At 48.0% G+C, this 24,964-nt stretch overlaps 1 protein-coding gene across 1 annotated transcript in view; it reads left to right on the forward strand.

Annotated features, from left to right (window-relative positions):
• The window catches only part of SLC25A48 (solute carrier family 25 member 48), a 44,003-nt gene that overhangs the window by 9,662 nt on the left and 9,377 nt on the right, over positions 1-24,964 (forward strand). The window contains exons 4-6 of the mRNA XM_020875541.2: positions 872-1,130; positions 17,053-17,310; positions 19,945-20,078. Coding sequence (XP_020731200.2) covers positions 872-1,130; positions 17,053-17,310; positions 19,945-20,078 — 651 coding nt within the window. The remainder of the gene's footprint in view (positions 1-871; positions 1,131-17,052; positions 17,311-19,944; positions 20,079-24,964) is intronic.

Raw genomic sequence — 24,964 nt, forward strand, 5'->3', positions numbered from 1 at the left:
GCTTTGGTGCCCTGTATGTGGCCCTGACTCCTCCAAGGGCCTCTGGGATTTTCCAGGCTCAGTGGCACATCTGTGGTGTCTGCTGAGAATGCAGTGTGTGTGTCCAGAAGCCTTTCATGCTGCTCATTCGGGGACTCTCCCTCCAGCTCTGCTCCAATAGGCGCGCATGCTCAGGGGCACCCAGTACCTGCTGGCCCAGGTGCCCCTGGGGGGCTGTGGGACCCTTCACACCCCGCCACTACAGGCTTAGCACATTGTATTTCACTTGCCTGTCAGTCTGTCTGCCTGGGTCCTCTCCTCCCCCGCCTCCAGATTGTGAGCTCAGTACAGGCGGAAAGTGCTTCTTTCTTGTCCTGCAGGGCCTGGCGCGTGCCCAGAGAATGCTTTCGTTGGAGTGGCGCATGAGCAGGGAGCATGTGGTGCTTGGGAAGCCCACTGCCCACTGGGCCTCCGTGGGCTGCCCTTGGCCACACCCAGGAACACTGCCAGTCTGGTGACAAATGCAGGTCCCAGGCCTAGCACACCATGGCTCAAGAAACAGCTTCGTGCAGAAGCCAGTTCCTCCTCAGGGCAAGGATGCTCTCATGCTCCCCTGTTTCTCCTTTCATATCATCACCCTCTTATTCTTTCCACCAACATCAGTTCAGTTCAGTCGCTCAGTCGTGTCCGACTCTTTGCGATCCCATGAATCGCAGCACGCCAGGCCTCCCTGTCCATCACCAACTCCTGGAGTTCACTCAAACCCATGTCCAACAACTGGCTTGCTTTTCCTGTGGTGTCTCCCCCACTAGGCTGCAGGCTTCAGGAGGGCAAGGTCTGTGCCAGGGGTGGCATAGGCCCTCATGCGTCCTCCTCCTGGGTCTCCCCACAGGTGTTTGGTTTCTTCAAGGGCATGTCCTTCCCCCTTGCCAGCATTGCCGTCTACAACTCGGTGGTGTTTGGGGTCTTCAGCAACACACAGAGGTTCCTCAGCCACCACCGGTGCCGGGAACCTGAGGCTGGCCCACCCCACGTGCTGTCTGACCTGCTTCTGGCCAGCATGGTGGCCGGCGTGGTCTCTGTTGGGCTGGGTGCACCCGTGGACCTCATCAAGATCCGGCTGCAGATGCAAACACAGCCATTTCAGGAAGGTAAGAGGCCAGGGAGGTGGCCTGGTGTCTGGGCACCTATGACCCTCTCATGGCTTCCTAGCTCTGGGATTTGGTTAATATCCTTTTAATGGAGCAGGGCATCTATGTCAAATCATTTTTATTGACAGCGGCAACTCTCATTGGTCAAGGGTTTACTATGCACCAGACGTTTGTGAAGAGCCCCACATGTCTTCTCTTAATTCATCTTCAGAACAATTCTCTGAGGCAGGCACTATGATTGTTTCCATTTTGCAGATGAGAAAACTGAGGCTCCCAGAGGTTGAGATACTTATTCAAGGACACACAACTCATGACTGGCCAGTCAGCACCAGCATTATAGTTTGCAGCCCCTGGCATAAAATGCAAATAATCTGTTGATCACAAATTAGTAAGAATTTTAAAAGGGAAAGAGCAGAGCATTAAGTCAAGTGAGGGGCCCTGCGTGACTGTCCAGGTCTCAGAATCACACCTGCCCCTCACACCACGGAGTGCAGCCAGGAGGCCTTGAGCTGGATTGGTTGCTGGTTCATGAAGTGGGTGCCCCTCACTTTGCCATCAATGTTCTATTAGAGTTTCATTTCTTATCTGCTGTGTAGCTAGCTACTCCTGCCCCATGGTGAGCTGGAGCTGACATCTCCCTGCTGGAAAGAGGTGCCTGCCTCATTTCCTGGGACCAGTTTTGATAAAGGAGGTTGGAAAGAACGAGAAGGCACTTGCTGTGTGGACAGAAAGGGCCGGCTGTAGAGAAAGGATGAGCTGGGGAGTCTTAGACAAATTCCAATACCTTGGAGTTTGGTCCTTGGCTCTCATTTTACTCTGCCTCCTCAGGGAAGATACCATCCCCTTCTGGGCCTCAGTCTGCTTATCTGTATGATGGAAGGACTGCATCTTGGTCCTTCCTGTGACCGCAAATATATACCTGGCAGATGTTTTGGGTAAGACCCCTCTGCTTGGCCACCTTCTGAGTGGCCTCCATGTGAGCCCTCTGCCCACAGAGGCTGGGTGGGGGGGCAGTTGTGCTGACCCATAGCTGAAGCCCCAAAAGTCCACTCAGGAGCATCCTGGGCCAGTGCCTGTCCTCCCCCCACTGCTACCCAGGCTCCTTGATTCACCGGCCCTCCCTGCGCAGCTGGGCAGGTGTCAGGGCACGTCTGCACACACTCCAAGCATGGTGCTGATGCTCCTCACAGGGGCTCCTCCTACCCCAAGAACAGGAGTCACACTTGCTAGGTGCTCAGTGCCCCAGGGCCCGTGGTCACTGTGAACACGCAGGGAGATGTAAGGCAACAATGAGATGGTTCACCCAGAGAGTCACAGAGCACGCCCCCTGGGGGCCACTGAGGAGATACAGGGCGGGGGCATCCTCAGCCCCACCTACCTAACATGCCGAGTCATATCTTGGTACCGTTCAGTTTGACCAAAGGGTTGCACCTCTGAGAAGAGTTCGAAGCTCACTGATCTGGTCCTGTGTCAGAGGCAGAAGCAAAGATGTAGAGAAATGAAGGGGCATTGTAAACAGGCCTAGAGCGCAGGGGTCCTGGCCGCCAGGCTGGTTTTTTATGCTCTCCTGTCTACTTTTGCAAAGTTGTGTTGGTCTAGGGTGCAGAGTAGGTCTCTCTCCATAAGCCTTAGAGCTCTTTGGGGTCTACATGTCTCAGTGGCGGGGCTCCTCGGTTCATGGGGGCAGCCCCGCCCGCATCACAACCGAGGCGCCTCATCCCCGAAAGGGGAGGAGAGCGGGGCAGGCGTGCATGCATACCTGTGAGGGCCCCCAGTCAGCCTGGACACCCAGCGAGAGTGCCGGGACAGGCGATCCCGGGACACTCGGAGACAAGTTCATCGGTGAACTTTCTTGGCAGTGCTGGGTTCCATCCTCTGTTCTTCCCTCGTCCATCTACACTTTCCCTGAAGAGGGGCTCTAGAATGGTGGCTGACTTAGCAGGCTGAGGCCTGAGCTACAGGAGTCCTGAGGCCAGACTAGAGGAAGGACGGGAGCAGCTCCAGAATAGCCAGACCCAAGAAAGGCCCCACCCCTGAGTGTGCAGGAGCCTTACTTTTAGGGAGCGGAGCAGCCTCTGTTAGCAGCTGCCAAAGCTGCTAAGTGCTCATCGTGTCCTGACACTGTGTTAAGTGCTGTTTGTGCATGGCCCCATTTAATATCCACAAACGACAGTGTGAGGTTCATTTACCCAATACCCCATAGTTATGCACCTGCTGTGTGCCAAGCCTATGGCTAAGTGCTGGGGCCGTAGTGGTGGACAGAAGACTGTCCTGTTCCTCTTGCAGCTCTCTGTCCAGCAAACGGGCAGACAGGCACTGGGCCACTCCAGGCACGGTGGGGGGAGTGGGAGGGGCTCTCAGCTGGGCTGGGGGTCAGGAAGGGCTTTGGGGAAGGTGGTGGGAGGGGTCGAAGGAGGGCCTGGAGGTCAGGACTGGGCACCTGTCAAGGCCACACTGAGGGCCACCTGTGCCTGCTCGCCTGGGCCCGGGGGCCTGGGGCGGAACTCCCTAGAACTGCCATCTGGGGCGTCAGGACTCTTGTGGAGCCCTGTTAACTGGACAAGCCCTCTGAGCAGGGAGGACATGGGGACTTGCGCTCTCCTTATTTCCCCCCCAGCATCTCATCCTTCTCCTGTATGGATAGGACCATGGCCCAGGTTGTAAGTTTATCTGTGATACCAGAAGGAAACCGGTTCTTAAGCAAACCCCTTAAGGCAGCAACAGAAAATGAAGATGCACTTGTTCTGTCCTTTCCAGGGTGCCAGGAAGCTAGCCTTTAGGGAACTCAGGGAAGGCTCTTAAAAAGAGACCAGGGGAGGCCCTGCACACAAAAAAACTTTTCTCAGCCCTTCTAAGCTCGAAGTCATTGGCACCTGGTCCCAGGGGCTTATCTGACAGTGCAAACACAAGGGAGCTGACCTGAGTGTGTGGAGAGAAGGTAGAAACCAAGGCTGGAGGGTCCCCCTCAGCTGTGCCCCTGGAACCTCCAATCTGGACTAAGCCAGAACACTCCTGGCTGTGGGGGCAGGGAGCCAGTGTTTCCTCAGGCTTACCATGTGGCAGGCACTGTGCGAAGAACTCAGTGTGTTAAATATTCACAAAAGCCCAGTTCCTGGACATTTACAAAGGGGAGACAGAGGCACAGGGAGATTCCACTGCCTGCCGAGGTCCCTGCCCAAGTTGGGGGTGGAGCTGGGACGAGGGGCCAGGCAGCTGACTCAGGACCACTGATGCTGTTTCTGCTTCTGCCCCCAGGGTTTTATAGAAGCTGAGGCTTCAGCGACTTTGGTAACATCTGGCCTTGGCACAGAATCATCATGTACAAAACCAGCTGCAAACTTTGAGGGAGGGAAGGGAAGTGGGAATTTGACTCCAAAATGACATTGTTCAAGGAGTGGGCGCAGCCCGTGGGCTCCAAGGGACGGGTCTGAATTCTGTGGCTTTGGGCAGCTCCTCTCTGCGTGGCCCTCGTCCCCTCAGATGCTTTAGAGAGGGGGCTTTGGTGACTATGGGTGCGGGGCAGGATCAACTATTGGGGATAAAGCAGGGGAGGCAGGTTGTGGGTCACCAGGCAGTTCTTTCTGCCCAGAATCCCTCCAGAAGTAGAGGAAGGATGTGGTTTTTCTTTCACTTGTTCCTCAGAAACCCTCTAGGCCAAAGGTAGAGGGGTAGACTCACTGGGCCCAGGCAGGAAGCACCAGTGAGCACTGGTACCTGGAGAATGTACCCTTTTCCATTTTTTGAACACCTACAGCCCTCCGAACCTATGCTTCATTTTTCCCTTTCTTATAGAAAAACAAAACATACTTTCCATGTCACTCTGGTGTTAGAAATGCAAGCCATTCAAGCACTCATCAGCCTTGGTGCCTGGGAGGCAGTGGGGAGTGATGGGAATAGTTGCAAGTTGCCCAAATCCTCTCTAAGGGGGTGGCTCCGACTCTGCTCCAGCCGACTGTTGCCACACAGCCTGAATCTTTTGCTTTTTTAAAGAAGGCAGAAAGCTAGATTTTCCCAGGGTCTTTTAACTGGAAATTGTCAGATAGTTCAATCAAAACCAAAATCAAATGCAAATCAACATAACACCATGCAGCCCAGACCATTGTGTGGACTTGACAGCGTGGGCTGTGATTAGCTGCCAACTTGTGGTCTCTGCTCTGAGTCAGGCCCACTCTCCCTGACAACTGTGCTGAGAAGTAAATTTAGGCTGCCTTGTGCGGGGCTTGTGGGATTGCTCATGGCTTGTGGCTTTACCCCAGAATTACCAGTCCATTTCCTGGGTGGTGACAGTGGGGGTCTGTGAGAGACCAGGCTCCATACTAAAGGCAGGAACCAGAGGCCTCTGGCTTCCTTGTTTGGGGGCAGATGTCAGGTGGAATGCAGGCCGTGTTGAGGTGAGAACCCAGCTCATCTGGTTGGAGACGTGCAGATATAAAGCCATTGAGTTCATCCTGATTGTCTGAATGTGGAGGGAAAGAGAAGCCATCCAACCAAGTACAGTCACCATTAACACATTAGTGTATTTCTTCTTCCTTTTCAGTGAGCATAGACGAAATGTTTTAAGAGGTTTTACTCATGTTATCTAGACAGTTTCATATCCTGTTGTTAACTCAACAGTGTAACGAACATTTTCCATGTTACTAAAATAGCATTATAAAATGAAAATATATGGATAATATTTAAAACAGATGTACAAGGGTCCATAAAACACACACATATTTTGAGAAGGATGATATAGCATAGTAAGATTCAGTTTCTGGGATTAGACTACCTGCTTCTAATCTTATCTTCACCTATTGTCAAGAAGCCCCAGTTTGTGTGCTGTGCTAAGTCGCTTCAGTAGTGTCAAACTCTTTGCAACCCTATGGACTGTAGCCTGCCAGGCTCCTCTGTCCCTGGGACTCTCCAGGCATGTATATTGGAGTGGGTTGCCATTTCCTACTCCAGGAGATCGTCCCAATCCAGGGATTAAACCAGCATCTTTAAGTCTCCTGCTTTGGCAGGTGGTTTTCTTTTTGTTGTTGTTTGTTTGTTTGTTTGTTTTTTACCACTAGTGCCACCTGGGAAGTGCAAGCCTCAGTTTACTCATCTGCAAAACAGGAATAACAAGAGTAGCTGCTTCATAACTAGGATGGGATAGGATCATGCATAACACATGAAGATCTGAGCACAATATATGGTACATTGAAAACATGAGATAAATGTTAGTGATACAGTCAAACTTATTTAGAAGTTTTTCTACTAACGTACATTTAGTCTGTTTACAGTTTTTCCTCTTCTGAAAATAGTGATGTGATCAGCAAATTTGTCCATAAAGAGTTGCCTTCATTTACAGTCATTTCCCTAAATGTGTGGGCTCTTTGATTCATGAGTAGGTCAAAGAGTATGGTCATTTTTAGGATTCTTGGTACGTGTTGTGAAATTTGTTATATAGAGGGGTTTTACCAAATGATAACAGCATTTGCTGAAGTTTAAGGGAATGTCCATTTGGCACTGCCTACCAGCACTTGCTGAATGGCAGTTAGCCTTTTGAAAACTCCCAACTTCACGGAGGTTTTCTCCTGGGGTCTCCGTCACTTGGCCTGAGTTCATTCAGATCTGGCCTTGACAGTAAGGTACCTGTGAAGGTGCCATTTTCAAGTTACCATTATCCTTCCCACAAGCATGAGCTGCACTAGGCGCCCTGCTGGGACCGTGCTGGAATTCGGGGCTGAGGTCCAAGGCCAGCAGTCCTTCTGCCTGGGCCAAGTCACATCCTAGAGCCCAGTGACCAGTGACACTCACTCCTCCCCCATCTGGGAGCTTTGAGGTCTGTGTTTTCATTAAAAACCTAATTAATGTGCAGATCACAAAGCCCTTAACACCACAGGAGGCCGGGGTTTGGGGGACTGGAGGAGGACTCAGCATTAACTCTGTGCTGACCTTTGCAGTAATTCCACTAGGTCTAGCTGGAGGCAAAGGGCTGAGTGTTATACCTGTTTAAATCCATTTTTTCATTCACTAGCATTTTCCCAGCCTCTGCATTGAGTCAAGCTGGGTGGGTACATCAGGTATCAGACACACACAGCCCCTGCGTTCATGGAGCCCTGTCTGGTGGGGAATCAAATGTGCACCAGAGTGAGAAAGGCCTGTGGAAGACTCTGGAACCTCAGAATCTGGCTCTGCACACCAGGAAGTCTCCAGAGAGGAAGTGGCTGTCGACTGGGTGCTTGAATACTGGCTAGGATTTGGAGGTGGTGACGTGGGGAGGAGGAGGTGTTTCAGACTGAGGACCGATGGAGGGAAGGAGTCAGGGGCAGGAAGGGCAGGTCTGTGTGGGGATGAGTGGGGAGGGGTGGAAGATGCAGGGTCAGGTGTGAAGAGTTTGGATTATTAGCTGAGTATGGGTTTCTGTGCTATTCTGCAGGCAGTGAGGTGTCTTGGACAGCAACATGACCTGAGCAAAGCTGTGTGGCAGGAAGTGATGAACCTGACTTTCAGAGGGATGGAAGGGGTGGGAATGGTAGAGGTAAGGAGGCTGCTGCCACAGACCAGGATAGAGGCTGGGAACACCTGTCTCAGGGCCATGGACTTTGGGAACAGAAGGGAGTGATAACTGAAAGAGGCATCGATAATGCAGAACCAACAGGCTAAGAAGGAGAGAAGAAAGTGTCGAAAATGATCCAGGATTTCAAAGTTGGGTAGTGATGAGGGAGGTGGTACCACCTACACAGGGAATGAAACAGCAGATGAAGCCTGTGAGGCAGAGCTTGGTGGGAGCGGGTCAGCACGCATGCTCGTTGTTGCGGCTGATGGTTTGGATCCCAGCTGAAGAGGCAGTCTCAAGTGAGAATGTAAAGACTTGGCCTTGGTTCCTGTTGTGGTGGTGGTGGTGGAGGGGGGACGACTCCAGCTGAAATGTTAGGGCAGGAGGTCTAGACAGGAATGTGACAGACATAAAAGTGACAGCTGAAGTCATGACGCTAGATGCAAATGCCAAGTTGAGCTGCAAAAACAAAGAGGGAACTGGCAATGAGAAAACGCCGTAAAGATGTTTGGGAAGGAGCTGTACTGACGCTAATAGCTGTAGTTAACAAGTGCCGTGCCTGATCATGTGTTCTGTGCTAACACACACCCTGAGATTCAGTCACCACAGCAACTCTATATGAGATACACACTGTCAGTCTCCATTTGATGGGTGGGGAAACCGATGCTGGGCTTAAGTGACTTATCCGTGTTCTCTGCGCTATTCTGCCCCAGACTGTGCAGTTCCACACCCTGGAAACACAGTCCTGAGAGACTCGTGTCACCATTGTGGGGAAGGAGAGGGAAGAGGGGAGAGTTGCTGAAGTCAAGGTGACAGTGGATGGAGACCAAAGAAAAAGACCTTCTTTTCCAAATTGGGAGGGGAGAAGGAAAGAGAAAATTGAGAGACAATTTTGAGGCAAGAGGAAGGAAGTTGAGGGAGCCTGACTCTACCATATTTAATATAATCTGATGGAATGAAGGGGACAAAGTGTAGCCAGGATTCGAGGAGGAGAGGGTCCTAATATCTGGATATGCCAAGAGGGGACACGTTTACAAGGGCTGGGTTGGATGGTAACAGTGGGGAGTGCCAACCGAGGGGTTATCATCAGCCACTCACCTGAACACAAAGCCCATTTGAGTTTGGAAGGCTGTCTGATGACAAAATGGGGTGAAACCATTTCTCCGATTTCCCTGGACCTTCAGAAGTGTCTGACTGGGAAGGGCAGTAACTGCCTCAGAGACCTTGACTACATCAGTTTGCCTCTTTGTCAACATAGTTTTATCGCTCCCATAAAGATGTGTGGCTGCTCAGAAGCAGCTTTATCTCTGGGCAGGTTAGCCATCTGATACTTTTTAAGAATTTCCCAGTTCAGGACAGGAATGATTAATGCTAAGCTCTGTTAGCATTATAAAGAGATAGATGTTTCTCCATCAGTTTCTAAAGAAGGAAGCCTGTGGGAAGGCAGGAATTCTTGGAATGTGATGAGTGGCACAGAAACCACAATTGGGGCCTTCTTCTCAAGTACACTGTATGCCAATAGGAAGTGAGGGCTGGAGCAATGGCAGCCCAAAAGTGGAGGGAGGAGTTTTGTGACGAGGCCAGGCATATAGCCATGCAGTTCAAGAGGCACCCTCGAGTTCTGGACAGTTGACTCTTTTTCAAGCTGTGGTCTCACATAGCTTGCCAAAATTAATGAAGATGTACACAACATAACACACCATTGTACAAGTTCAGTTCAGTTCAGTTCAGTCACTCAGTAGTGTCCGACTCTTTGTGACCCCATAAACCGCAGCACGCCAGACCTCCCTGTCCATCACCAGCTCCTGGAGTCCACCCAAACCCATGTCCATTGAGTCAGTGATGCCATCCAACCATCTCATCCTCTGTCGTCCCCTTCTCCTCCTGCCCTCAATCTTTCCCAGCATCAGGGTCTTTTCCAATGAGTCAGCTCTTCACATCAGGTGGCCAAAGTATTAGAGTTTCGGCTTCAACATCAGTCCTTCCAATGAACACCCAGGACTGATCTCCTTTAGGATGGACTGGTTCGATCTCCTTGCAGTCCAAGGGACTCTCAAGAGTCTTCTCCAACACCACACTTCAAAAGCATCAATTCTTCAGCGCTCAGCTTTCTTCATAGTCCAACTCTCACATCCATACATGACCACTGGAAAAACCATAGCCTTGACTTTGTTGGTAAAGTAATGTCTGTGCTTTTTAATATGCTATCTAGGTTGGTCATAACTTTCCTTCCAAGGAGTAAGCGTCTTTTAATTTCATGGCTGTAGTCACCATCTACAGTGATTTTGGAGCCCAGAAAAATAAACTCAGCCACTATTTCCACTATTTTCCCATCTGTTTGCTATGAAGTGATGGGACTGGATGTCATGATCTTAGTTTTCTCAATGTTGAGCTTTAAACCAACTTTTTCACTCTCCTCTTTCACTTTCATCAAGAGGCTCTTTAGTTCTTCTTCACTTTCTGCCAATAGGGTGGTGTCATCTGCATGTCTGAGGTTATTGATATTTCTCCCAGCAATCTTGATTCCAACTTTTGCTTCTTCCAGCCCAGCGTTTCTCATGATGTACTCTGCATATAAATTAAAAAGCAGAGTGACAATATACAGCCTTGACATACTCCTTTTCCTATTCGGAACCAGTCTGTTGTTCCATGTCCAGTTCTAACTGTTGCTTCCTGACCTGCATATAGGTTTCTCAAGAGGCCGGTCAGGTGGTCTGGTATTCCCATCTCTTTCAGAATTTTCCAGTTTATTGTGATCCACACAGCAAAGGCTTTGGCATAGTCAATAAAGCAGAAATAGATGTTTTTCTGGAACTCTCTTGCTTTTTCAATGATCCAGGAGATGTTGGCAATTTGATCTCTGGTTCCTCTGCCTTTTTTAAAACCAGCTTGAACATCTGGTTTGGCTAGAGCTGCCAATCAGATGCTCAAGTGTCCTCTGAATGGGTGTTGAGGCACATAAAGTCCACAGTGTCAGGCAAAGGGTCACAGGGCCTGGGACACATCACAGTGTGTGGTTCCTACCATCAGAAAACTCACTGAGCTAGTTAGTTCACGGTTCACGTATTGTACAAGTTACATACAGTAAATAGGGACACACCCATTTGTTCTTTCAGTCAGTTGACAAAGGCAAATATTGTCTTGATTTCTAGACTTGATGCTAGTGTTGGTAGCTCTCAGTGCTGTGTGGGTAGCCACAGTCTTCCACAGGAGGCTTAGCAGGTCACAGCAGGGCACAGCTGCCTGAGATTGGCAGGTCTGGCTCTTCTGGAATCTGAAATTACATCAGGACAAGTTAATAAAGACAAGAACAATAACTATTTGCCTCGAGTAAAATACATTTGTACAACACACATTTTGGTAAACTGTACTTGCCAAAGTGCATTCTCAGTTAATTTTCACAAAAGCCCAGTGAGGATATGGAGAGGCCTCTCATTCCCCACTCTTGTATATGATGAGGAGGCTGAAGCCTAGTGTGGTGGAGTTCTTTGCACTAGGTTGTACAGAAAATAGCAACTGAGCAGCAGAGCAAACCCAGCTACTGCTAACACAGAGCTCTTTCTGCTAAACCATCTGCCTATCATGGACTCTTTAGATCATGAGAAAACTGCCATACCCTCAACAAATAGGAGCCGGGCCAGAGCTTCCCATTGGTAATACCCTGGGGTGGTGAACCCAGGGTCCCCCAGCCTGTTCAAATCCAAACCACAGAGGTTATGCCCAGCCTGTCTGTTGGAGGGTGTCCAACTGGATGCTGCCACAGCATCTTGGACCAGTGTGGAAGCTTATACCATGATTGGGAAGTGTCTTCTAGTCTCTGTCACAAGGACCAGACAGAGCTGGGCTTGGAGGAACACCCCACACGGGAGGGGAGGCTTTGGGAGGCCCCGCGGCTAGAGCTGCCGATCAGATGCTCAAGTGTCCTCTGAATGGGTGTTGAGGCACATAAAGTCCACAGTGTCAGGCAAAGGGTCACAGGGCCTGGGACACATCACAGTGTGTGGTTTCTACCACCAGAAAACTCACTGAGCCAGTTAGGGGAAAACCATGTGCTCCACATGCTCCAAAAACAGAAGCGAACAAAACAGACCATGACAGGGATACAGCCTTGGCAGGGACTAGGGGTCCTGGTTTTTTCCATGAGTACCTTTTTTAAAAAAAATTATCTATTTTATTTGGCCATGTTGGGTCTTAGTTTCAGCCCTCTGGCTCGGTAGTTGCAGAACTCAGGCTTAGCTGCCCGTAGGCATTTGTGTCTTAGTTCCCCAACCAGGGATCGAATCAAGTCCTGGAAGGTGTATTCTTAATCACTGGACCACCAGAAAAGTCCCTATGAGTACTTTTAAATATACGAAGTGGAATCCAACCCATAGAACAGTGGCTTTACTTTGTGTCCGTGATTAAGAAAACACACATGATAAGAAACTACTGTGGATTATCAGTGTATTTAAGCAATTTTTATTGAGTTCCCACAATAGCACCTACACATATGAGAAAAATGGTCGGACATGTATATGAGATATTTGAGGAATTCTACCAGCTTCAAGGTTTATGGATTGGTGGTTCCCTTGAAGTAACCCTGTGCTCCCCCCTTGCACTTGAGAGCCTGCTGGCCCAGGGGTGTTTGAGCACAGAACACTTGGTGAGCCTGCACATTGCTGACTGGGGACCAGCAGGGCCCCATCTGTGCGTGGCTGACTTGCTAAGGATTTTCTGGAGAAAGTGATATGTTGAGAAATGATGTTGTGTCCACCTCCACCCCCCACCCCCCCGACAGACAGAGGTGGTCTGGTGGTGCTCTCCCGTCCAGGGAGCAGTCAGTCCTTTGTGTCCTGAGGCCTGGGCTCTCCTTACTTCAGGTGGATCCGTGCCTAGTCACTGCGCTTCCCCTGACTCTCCCGTCTCCAAGGCCGTGACCCACTGAGGATACTGAATGAACAGTGTTGCCTAAGGAAGGAAAGAGTTAAAACATGTTTGTGTTTGTGTCTGGGAAGGGTACTGCGGGATGCTGCGGCAGGCCCCTGGGTTCTCAGAAGAGGGGCACCAGAGGCAGATCTACAGGGACCTCAGCCTGTGTCTGGGCCAGTGCAGCCTCTCTGAGGTAGGAGGATCCCCCAAGGAATGACTGTGTGGGTACCTGTGAGGACTGGCTAAACCTGGACACCCCCATCCCCTGCAGAGCTCTCTGAAGAGGCACCGGCCATCAGAGGGGCCTTCTGGCCCAGGCAGGAGCCAGCAAGCCAGGTGCCAGATGCTGCTGCTGAGCGGGGGGCGCAGATGGCCACAGCGTGTGGTCCAAGGAGCGAAGCTGCTGCTGAGCAGTGAGCCACATGGCCCAGCGTGTGGTCCAAGGAGCGAGGAGGGGACTGGGCCGGACAACGCAGGGAAGCCTGGAGGAGGGATTTTTTAGAACTGTGGAGGCTTCCTGTGCTCTTAGGTGACGGTGAGGAGCAGAGCAGGGGCTGATATTACTGACTTTGAACATCCTGCCTGTCTTGTGGGCTTGAGTTGATCCTAAATGAGTTTAGGAAAACAAAGAAAACCACAGACATCTTGAGTGTTACTGCACCTATTATAGTAAAAGGCTCTTAGTTTAAAGAGGACAGTAAAAAATGGCCTCAGTAGCAAAGCAAATAGCAAAGCATACAGGATAAGAAATAATAAAAATTTGATTCATCATCTTATTCTTACTTCAGGACAAAAAGCTCTCGTGAGGGAAACTAGAGATTTGCTTTTCATCGGGTGACACATCATTGGCATCACAAAATCATTTTACCTTGAAAAGCAGGAGAGGCTAGGTAGGCTTCAGATTTTTGCTCTGCCCAAGTGACCAAAATGGCTTATTTCAAGCATAAGACGTCATTTTCTCAGTAGGATATGGAATCTGGTGCATGTCATGGTCAAAACTCACCAACTGTGCACTTACAAGCTACATCTTTTATGGGATATAAATTACACCTCAGTTGAAAAAACAAACTAATCAGAACAAGTAGAGGAGGCCAGAGAAGACAAGGGGATCTTGAAGTTGATTGGTCTTCATGGGAAAAGAGGTGAGACTGGAGAATGGGGAAGAAGTCCAGCAGAGGATGCATCATCTCTATGTAATAACAAGGACATATCAAACAAACTGTAGATAAGGAAAGTTCTGTTAACAAGAAGGGGGGTGGTATACTCTTAAAATATGTCATTGTCATCATAAAAAAAAAAAAAAAGCAAGGCTGTGCAAATACTCCAGATGAAAGGAAGCTACAGAGACGTGACAACGAAATATATTACCTGATGGACTGGATCCTGTCATGGGGGTGGGGGAGAAAAACTCTAAAGGTCAATGTGAGATCACCGAGAGTGTGAGCACAGGCAATACATTAGATTCAAGGATTGTCCGTGTGGATTATGAACCTGGCTCCTTTTCCACAGCATGTAGGATGGCATCCTGACTCTTAGGAAACACAGACTGAAGTATTTAAGGGTAACGGGCTATTTTGTATGTAACTCACCCTGAAAGGGCTCAGAGAATAAAATTATATATTGTATGTATGTATGAGCCAAAGAATTTCCTTATTGCTTATTTTGGGAGAAAAAGAATGAAAGTACAGATTTGGTGCTGGGTTGGGTCTTGATGACAAGGCTGGCTCTCGGTTTGGCCAAATGTTTTTCCAATTTTATCAGACACTCTCGTTCTATCAGTAACTCCTGAAAGTCACATTATACCCACAACCGATTGAGGAAAACCTTGACTCCAGGTCAGGTCACTGTCACCTGGAGCTGAACCAGGCAAAGTTTAGGAATTGGGACAAAGGCATCTGTTCAGTTTAACTGCAGACACATGTTTGAGTGAGAAGTGGAGGAGGGGTGTGGGCAGGGAGGGAAGGAGAGGGCACACAGCCATAAAACAATTAAGGTAAAATGTTAAAAATAGGTGCGGGGGTAAATGTGTTCTATGTAAAATTTTCTCCTTTTCTTTTGTACTTTATTTGCAAATTTGAACTTATTTCTAAATAAAAAAAAAAATTTACAAATGTCAGGAATGAGCTGCAAGGAGTTCCGAGGGCTTCACAGTATCACCTTGTGTCCAGAAGGCCCTGACAGCCAGCTTAGACTCGTGTCAGTGTTCCCGGTCAGCATTATAATTTTATTGATGTAATAGTTGTAAATGGATCATTTTCAAGCAATTAAAGCTAGATTGCTTTTGTTTTAACCCTAGGAGAATATGAGAGAATTTCCTTATTGCTTATCCTGAAAAGAAAAAAAAAAAGGGGCAGGATTTTTGTTGACAAAGCCAGTGGAGGTTGGACAGGTATTTTATTTATTTATTTATTTTTGTTTTTTTCAACATCTGTACCTCCAAACAAGCAGAATGTTAACAGGAGCTCTCCTTCAATAAGTAACTTTTGAACTCTACATCATACTTATAGTTGATTCATGAGAACTTTGATTCTTGGGACAAATCACTGGTACTTCCAGGTAAGCACAGCCCAGGCAAAGTTTATATGTCGGGACAATTACATCTATTTGGCTTAATGACAAATTTTCCCAGGATGACCCTGGTGGTATCCTAGTGGCTTTGGGAGAGAAAGGAGTGTTCAGTGATCTCTCAGAGGGCTCTCAAAGACTGCAGTGTCTGACCTTGCCCTGAGCTCAGAGCACCCAGTGCCCCTAAATGTGGCTGCCACACCTGCTCACTCCCTGCGGGATCCGTTGTAAAAGAGAATGGGACTCGGTCTCCTGCGGTTGGCCTAACGCACGTGACCATTACCCTTCTCTTCCCCCAACATGGAAAGAAAATAGAGAATTAGTTTGTTAAAGCAAACTTTCCAGACAAATAGAAACCTCCCCTTGACCTCGTCTACATCCAGGATGAGTGAAAAGGACAGGTTGTACTTAACTCATAAATCTCCCGTTTGGACCGTGGCATCATGAAGCTGAGTATTCTTTCCTGACCTTCATCTGATACAGATGGGGCTATTTAGGGGGCTTGGAAGTTCACCTGTGTAACGAAAGTGATCTCTCTCTTAGCCAGCATGCTGTAAAAACCCAACTGAGCTGGTGCTTCCAGGGAATTGAACCCGGGTGACAAAATGGGCATGTGGTCACAAGCAAGCTTCATTCTGTTTCTGTCCTGGTCATGTCACCTTAGTTCTCCAAGAAGGGAAAGTTGAGAATACGATCTGTTTTATCTGCACTGGGACTGGGAGGTCTCTCTGGCCATGAGTCAAAGTTATGCCAAAGGATCTGTAGCAGAGTAGATGAGCATCAGACAGGGAGATGAAAGGAGCCAGATGGAAGAATTAGAGTCACTACTTGCTGCCCTGAGAAGATGCTACTGATGTAACAATCAGATCAAGACCAATGATCTCCCAGCAGAGACCCCAGTGGTCAGAGAAGGAGACAGCACTCTGTGCCCTGGACTCTGAGGAGCCAATGGCATAGTTTTGCCCTACAGTTGTTTCAGGGCACCGCCTGGCCAGGGCTGGAGTGAGTCAGAGACCATGTCCAGCCTTCCAGCTTGTCATCTGGCCTTAGTAATACTCTGGTGAGACCATTGCACCCCTACAATGTTCCTAGCACCATGTTGAGCTCTTTATAGATATTACCTTATTTATACTCACAACAGCCTGTTCTCTTTTTTATTTAAAAAAATACAGGTTCCCAACTTTATTGAGATAACAGTTGATATATAGCCTTGTATAAGTTTAGGGTTCACAGTGTGATGATTTGGTGCACATATGTGTAGTGAAATGATATCAAGATAAGGTCAGTTTGCACATCCACCACCTCACATAGTTAGCATTTTGTGTGGGTGTGTGGTGAGAATGTTTAAAATCTACTGTCTTAGCAACTTTCGGGATGGGCTTGTCCTCTTTTCAAAGATAAAGAAACAAAGACTTAAAAGGTGCCTATCAAGGTCAGAAAGTTGGTAAGCAGGGCCAGGATTTGGAGCCGGGACAGTTTAGTTTTAAATCTCATATGATTTTTAGCATGCTATGCACAAGTAGACATACACACACACATACCCACACAGTGTGTTGGATTTTCCAGCCTCTGCTTCAAGACAGAGCTTGGTCTTGCTCAGTGTATTTGTTCTGAGACATCGTGCAGTCACATCTGCTCAGAATGTCATAGTGATGGTTGACGGAGAACCTCCAGACATTCTAAGGCAACAGGTGTTTTATCACCTGGTGGGACTGCTTCCAGTCTGGCTGCACATGCTGGCAGGGGCTCCACACTGGGACTTCAGAATCCCCATTTGAGCTGCCAAGACAGTCAGAAGGTTTGGTAAAAATCAATTGGTGACGTGAGTGGGAACTCTCAGTGGGCTGGGCTGGGCAGCCTCAGTGCCAGAGAATCGCCAGCCTCCTGCCTTGGGCCACTGGCCACCTTTTTGCCCTGTCTTTGCAGCCAGCCTCAGTTTGAAGCCCAGAGTGGCAGCTCTTGGGGATCAGCCAGCCTACCAGGGGCCTGTGCACTGCTTTGCAACCATCGTGCGGACAGAAGGCCTGGCGGGGCTGTACCGGGGCGCCAGCGCCATGCTGCTGAGGGACGTTCCAGGCTACTGCCTCTACTTCATCCCCTACGTGTTCCTGAGCGACTGGATCACGCCCGAGGCCTGCGCAGGCCCCAGCCCCTGTGCTGTGTGGCTGGCGGGCGGAATGGCGGGTAAGGGCGGCATGGTTGATCCCTGACCCTGTGCTGACCACCACCGCGGGACAGTGGGGCAAGAGCAGGGTTCATCCAGCCACTCTTCCAACAGTTCTTTGTTAAGTACCTGCGTGGTCAGACCTGGGGCTTCCTTGGTTGCTCAGTGGTAAAGAATCTACCTGCAATGTAGGAGATGTAGGGGACTTGGGTTCAATCCCTGGGTTGGGAAGATCCTCTGGAGCAGGGCATGGCAACCCACTCCAAATTTCTTGCCTAGAGAATCCCCATGGACAGAGGAGCCTGGCAGGCTACAGTCCATGGGATCGCCAAGAGTCGGACATGACCACAGCGACTTAGCACACACATGCACTGACACACACACACACACACACACACATACACAAGCATGCACATGCACACCGTCAGACCTAGCCAGGTGGAGGAAGGGCTAGGGATGGGGAATGGCCCCCCTCTTTCTCCCCACACCTTCTCTGAGTCCCTATTTGGACTCTTTCTGCTTTCAGTTGGAAGGTATATTTTGAGCACTCACGCTGTGTCAGGTAGTGCTGAGCTTTGAAAAGAAAATCTCTTATCGTGGTCCACCTTTTTAAAATATTGGCACCCTGCAAGTCTTTCTAACATGAGGATTTTATTCTCCCCAGAAGGTAGGAATCACTCTCCCCATTTTTCAGATGAGAAAACTCAGGTTCAGAGTGACCAACCCAAAGTCACACAGCTAATGCAGACAGTATAGCAGGGACACTGCCATCAGAAAGAGCCAAGTTCAAATCCATAGTCAGTCACTTTGTGACCATGGGCTGGTTACTTAACCTCCCTCCTGAGAACCCATGCTGCGTCTCCATGTCACTTCAGCTGGAAGTCAGTGTCCTTTTCTGCTCACGTCCCCTTACTTAGCTCAGTGTCAGCCACACTGGTCTATTTCCTGCAACTTGACTGTGCCTGGCTCCCTCCCCACCACAAAGTCTTTGCACTTGCTATTCCCAGGGCTTGGATTTAGCAACGCATAGGCCACCAGTGACTTTGACAAGATTTGGATGACGAGAAGGGTGTGAGAACCTGATTGAAGTGGGATCAAGAGAGAATGGGATGAAAGAAATTGGAGAACCCAAGTACATGTAACACTTCTGAGGGGGGAAGAGAGAAACACAGCTATAGTCAGAGACAGGGATGGAAGTCAAGAGAGGATTGCTTCCTAAGAAGGCTGATAGCCTGGTATGTTTGATGCTGACGGGAAAGATCCACTGGAGAGAAGAAAATTTTCATGACCTCCATGGTGGTCCAGTGGCTAAGTCTCTGAACTCCCAGTGCAGGGGACCCAGAGTTCAATCCCTGGTCAGGGAACCAGATGCTACAACTAAAGATCCCGTGTGCTGCAACTAAGACCCAGTGCAGCCAAATAAATAGAAAGAAAGAATGAAAGAAAGAAAGAAAATTGTCATTCTTTCTCCTCCTCATCATAACCAGCTGTGCTTGAAATAGGAAACATAACAGAGCCCACATCTTAGCCACCAGACCCCAGTGTTCCCCATCCTCCTGCATGTCTGAGGCCTGGTCTGTGCCACCTCCCAGTAATTGTTCAGTAAGTACTGGTTGGCTGAGAGGGCAGACAGGCCCCTGCTGCTCTCATTTCTGGTGAGAACAGATGCATGTGACCTGGCAGGCAAAACTGTTTTTGTAATACCCAAGCCCATGGGCTGAGAACAGGGGGCTATGCCAGGGCAGCACCTAGACTGACTCCAGGGAAAGTGCCCTATTTATCCTGGCAGGAGGAAGGAGATGCCCAGAGGGTTCCCAGAGGACCAAGGCTAGGAGGCCAGGACGGGCAGGGGGCTGGGGACAGGCTAAGGACTCATTTGGGAACTGCTGTGTATCAGTTACAAAACCTTGCAAACCAGCTGCCTTGGACTTTGGCATCAGTTTGTTTTTGTCTCCCCATCAGAGAATGTGCCAATGTCTGTGTTTACACAATAACCTGGTGGTGTTTTCTTAGAGTCCTTTAAAGTCACAAAAGTGCTCAAAGCGGGACGCCTGAGCTTCATCCAATGAAGAAGACTCAGTGGCACATGGTCCTAAGGCTTCTTCTATACCACATCACTGCAAAAGATAAGAGCTCTTTAAAGACCTGCCCCTGCCCCTCTTCTCTACAATCCCTCAGCTGGCCAGCAGCCTATCTGCAAGTGTTTGTTTAGCGTCTCTGTGTTCAGAATAAATTGTGCCTCTGGGGAGCTACCAGCCTTCGGCGTCAGACCTCACCCTGGACTCCCTCCCCTGTGCATGCTCGGAAAGTACTGGGCTTTTTCTTCCAATAAAAGCTGTCAACACAGGCTTCTGCTTACAAAGCACTAGCTACGCACCTGGCGCTTTGCTAAATGCTTCATGTGCGTCAGTTCATTTGTCCTCACAGCAGTCCCACGAAGAGAGGTGCTGCTGGCACATTTTACAGAAGACAAACCCAAGGCCTAGAGGAGGAAGAAAATTCCTGCAGAGTCCCACAGCATGTGGTGAGGGAGGATCAGGGACCCCTTTTCTAGGTCCTGACCCTGAGCTCTTTCCAGAAATCTACAGGGAGCCAGGGTCCCTCCACACCCTGACCAGCTAGCCCCTCATAGCTATTTGTCTCTCTCTTTACAGGAGCAATTTCTTGGGGAACAGCAACCCCTATGGATGTCGTGAAGAGCCGACTGCAAGCTGATGGGGTTTATGTAAACAAATACAGAGGTGTCCTGGACTGTATCTCCCAGAGTTATCAGAAAGAAGGTCTTAAAGTAAGCCCTGCAGCAGTCACGTGTCAGTGACCTCTGGGGTCAATGTCAGTCCTCGGAGGGCAGGGTCAGACAAATGCGGGGATGTCAGGCTTTAACAGGGAAACCAAAGTGCTGGCGATTACCGTTGATCGAGCACTACGAGCAATGCCTCTGGGGAGCTGCCAGCCTTCAGCAATGGCCTCACCCCAGACTCCCTCGCCTGTGCATGCTCAGAAAGTACTGGGCTGAGAGGTTCAGAGAAGACTGGTAACCAACCTGAGGTCACACAGCTGACACGTGATAGAGCCGGGACCTGGACCCACCTCCAAGTCGCCAAGCTTGCCTCCTTATCCGGTCCTGTGGAAGTTCTATAGGCAAATCCCACTGGCCTTCAAAGTCAGATTCCCTTGGGATTCCCAGTTCTTTTGCCAGATCCCCAGGCTGGGGAGCCTGATGTGGGGCCTAGAGCCTTCACAACAGTGGGGGGAAATCTTTGGTATTATCGTTCTCCGGTTTGTGGCTCACCCACCCGGTGGGTATGGGATTTGGTTTTATTGTGATTGCATTCCTCCTGCTGTCTGGTTGTGGCTTCTCTTTTGTCCTTAGATGTGGGGTATCTTTTTTTGGTGGGTTCCAGAGTCCTCTTGTTGACAGTTGTTCAACAACTATCTGCGATTTTGGTATTCTCACGGGAGAAGATAAGCACACATCCTTCTACTCCACCAACTTGAGCCAATCCCTGCCTCCTCAGCCAAATAGGCTGGGAACTCCTTCCTCACTCCCTGCTCAGTACCTCACCCTCACCCCTTCACCAAGTAAGAACTCCCACACCCACCACAGGCATCACATCTCGCAATTTCCAATTCCCTGATCTGTCTGCTGCTTTCCACCCAACACTAGCCAGACTCCATCCCCTCTGGTCTTGGCTATTGAAGTAGCCTCCAGCCTGGCCTTGGCTCCCTTCTCCTGAACCCAAAGGGCTTATCCTAAACCCTAGCCTCTTCTTGCCTCTAAACTATCTCAGAATGAAGATCAGGTTTCCACATCTAGTGTCTGAGGTTATAAGCTAATTCATCCTGATCTATCTTGCCTCCCGTGATACCTCTTAGCCCCCTCATACTTGCTCTTCCTCGAATGGGCCCCTGGCTTTCTTGTAGTACTTCTTAGAGGCTTCCCTGGTGGCTGGGTGGTAAAAAAAAAAAAAATCTGCCTGCCAGTGTAGGAGACATGGATTTGATCCTTGGGTCAGAAAGATCCCCTGGAGGAGGAAATGGCAACCCACTCCACTTTTCTTGCCTGGGAAATCCCACAGACAGAGAAGCCTGGCAGGCTACAGTCCATAGGGTTGCAAAAGAGTCAGACATGACTTAGTGGCTAAAGAACAACTTGAATAAACAACAGCACAACTTGAGTCAGCCAGGTCTGGCTGCTTGTAAGCTAGGGAAATCCAGACAAGCTTTATCTCTCTAGTCCTCAATTTCTCCTATGATAACCATCCCTACCATAAACAGAAGAGACATTTGAAGGTTACATTAAATGAGGCATATAAAGAGTGCTCAGTTTCATGCATAATACATAAAGAACATTTAGAAAGAGTTACCTCTTTAGTATTAGCAATGGTATTTGTACTCATTAGTACTAATTTACTACTGACCTCTGGGCCTTATCTCATGTGGCAGCCTCATCCCAAACGCTCCATTTTTTTGCCTCATCCCAAACCCTCCATTGTTTACTAACTGCCATCCCAGTGTATTCAAACTTCTATTTTTTTTGCTCCAGTGGAGGGCCAGAACTTCTCCTCCAGGAGCCTGGACTTCCACAGAGGCTGTGTGTGAGACTGCCCAAGTCAGTGTTCTCCAGGTCCTACAGCCAAGAGTGGCTGGAACCAGTTCACCAGCCACTGCAGATTTCACCGCCAGGACTGAGGTCTATCTGCCTATTAGCTGATGCACGGGTGGGCAGGACTTTGTTGGGTCCCTTGGTGTAAGGTGCTGGATCCACAACTCCCGCAGAGGCACCTTTGTTCATGGACGTTGTTTAATCTTTGTTGTTGAAGTCAGGGCAAAACGAAGGATGTCTTGTGCTGCCACGATGCTGCTGTTGCTCTCCCGGTGTGTCTACCTATTGTGAGATTTTTATTTCTTCATACACCTTCAGATCACTGTCTAGTGATATTTTATTTCAGCCTGCAGGACTCTCTTGAGCTTTACTTACAGGGTAGTGTTAGTCACTCAGTTGTGTCTGACTCTTTGTGATCCCGTTGACTGTAGCCTGCCAGACTCCTCCATCCATGGGATTCTCCAAGCAAGAATACTGGAGAGGGTTGCCATTCCCTTCTCCAAGGGATCTTCCTGACCCAGGGATTGAACCCAGGTCTCTCGCATTGCAGACAGATTTTTTACCATCTGAGCCACAGGAAAGCTCTTACAGGGTAGGTCTAGGGGTAATGTACTCCTTCAGCATTTATTTATCTCTCACTCTTGAAGGATAGTTTTCCTGAATATAGAATCCTTTGTCAACAGTTTATTTTCTTTTAGATCTTGGGATATATTGGCCCATTGCTTTCTGATCATCTAAGTCTCTGATGAGTGATCTGCTGAAAGTCTTATAGAGGATCCTTTGTATATAATGAGTCACTTCTCTCTTGCTACTTTCAAGATTCTCTCTTTGTCTTTCAAAAGTTCATTATAATGGGTCTTGGTGTAGCTCTCTTTGAGTCCATATTACTTGGAGTTCATTGGGCTTTTTTGATATTTACATTCATGTTTTTCATCAAGTTTGGGAAGTTTTGGGCCATATTACTTCAAATACTCTTTGCCCACCCCCCACCCCCTTCTTCTTGGATTCCCACAACGTACTGCTCTGCTTGGGAGTTCCCCACAAGTCCCTTAGGCGCTGTTCACGTTCCTTCAGTGTTTTTCCTTTCTGCGTTTAAGACTCAATGATTTCTCTTGTCCTGTCTGTAAGTTTGCTCATTCTTTCCTCTACCTGCTCAAATAAACCTTTGAATCCTCCTGGTAAATTTTTTTCATTTCAGTTATTCATTCAGTACATTTCAGCTCCAGAATTTGTCTGGTTTCTTTCTGGGTTTTCTATTTTTTTATTGATATTTCTGTTTTTTCACATATCATTTTCTTGATGCTCTCCACATCTTTTAGTTTTTCAAGCATCTTTAAGAAGGATGTTTTAAAGTCTTTGTCAAGCAGATATGCTATCAGGTCTCTTTGGGGGACATTTTCTGTTGATTTTTTTTTTCTTTGAGTGGACCATACTTTCCTATTTCTTATATGCCTTGTAATTTTTTTAATTGAAAACTAGACATTTGAGTCTAATAATGTAGTAACTCTAGAAATCAGATTCTGTCTCTTCTCCAGGGTGTGGTAGGTTTCATTTTTGATTGTTGTAGGCTATCTCTGTGCCAAAGATCAACCTGATCTTTAAACTTAAGGTTTTCTTAAACCTTTTCTCAAGTTTTTTCTGAGCCTGTGCCTTTCCCTGGGTGTGCACGGTCACTTTTAATTTTTCCCATATGTGCAGTTGCTTTTGAATTTCCTAGCCTTTAATGTCTGGCTCTCAAAAGAGGAAAAAGAGAAAAATGAAGGGAACGGGGTCACCATTCCTTTAAATTCCCTGGAAATCACTTCAGCCAGAGGAGGAGGGGCTTGCAAAATGGAGGGGGATGTTAAACAAGGATGACTGTCTTCCTCTTTGCACCTTGTGATCAGAAACAGCAATCAGTGGCCAGACACAGATGTCCAATATATTCCAAGGACAAGGTTTTCGTTGCCCACCCTGGTTCCTGCAAGCTGTGTGCAGGTTGCTCCAGAAACATGTGCACAGCTGACTGCCAAAGGGCTTGGAGTGGGGGATAGGTAGCTGCTACTGTGCTAAAAGCTAACATTGACCAAAATTAACAACTTTCCGAATGCTCCCCTGGAAGTTGGAAGCCTTAGTAAATTCCAGAGTTCTAAAGTAGTTACATCAGACAAATTCTGTCAGTGTAATAGTTGTCTAGGTGAGGAGACAGAGTCCTGACATTTTCCACTCTGACATCTTCTTAGAATTCTCACTTCAGTTTTTTCCCTCCAGTTTTATTGAGATATAATTGATGTATGGCACTGTGGATGTTTAAGGTATACAATATAATGACTTGACTTACATATATCATGAAATGATTAACACAGTAAGTTTAGTGAACATCCATCATCTCACACAGATATAAAACTAAAAAATAGAAAAACATTTTTTTTCCTTATAATGATAACTCAGGGTTTCCTCTCATCACTTTCATATATGATGTATAACAGTGTTAATTATATTTATCATGTTGTATATTATATCCCTAGTACATATTTATCTTATAACTCAAAGCTTGTGCCTTTTGACCACCTTCATCTAATTTCCCCTCTCACCACCCTTCACTTCTGGTAACCACAAATCTGATGTTTTTTTCTGTTTGTTTGTTTTAGAAGTATAATTGACCTACAATACTTTGTTAGCTCCTGGTACACAGCATAGTGATTTGATTTTCCTGTACATTTCAAAATGATCACCGTGATAAGTCTAGTTACCATCTGTCACCATACAAAGATATTACGTAGTTATTGACTATATTTCTCATGCAGTACCTTTCATACCCATGACTCATTTATTTTGTAACTGAAAGTTTGTACTTGTTAATTTTCCCTCACCTATTTCTCTCCTCCTCAACACTCTTCCCCTCTGGCAACCACCTGTTTTCTCTCTGTATCTACGCCTGTGTTTCTGGTTAGTTATGCTTGTTCATTTGTTGTGTTTTTTAGACTCCACATATAAGTGAAATCATACAATTTTTGTCTTTGTCTTATTTCACTTAGTATAATACCTTCTAGGTTCATCCATGTTTTCACAAATGTCAAGATTTAATT

This window comes from Odocoileus virginianus, chromosome 3 (genome assembly GCF_023699985.2).
Source record: "Odocoileus virginianus isolate 20LAN1187 ecotype Illinois chromosome 3, Ovbor_1.2, whole genome shotgun sequence".
NCBI lineage: Eukaryota > Metazoa > Chordata > Mammalia > Artiodactyla > Cervidae > Odocoileus > Odocoileus virginianus.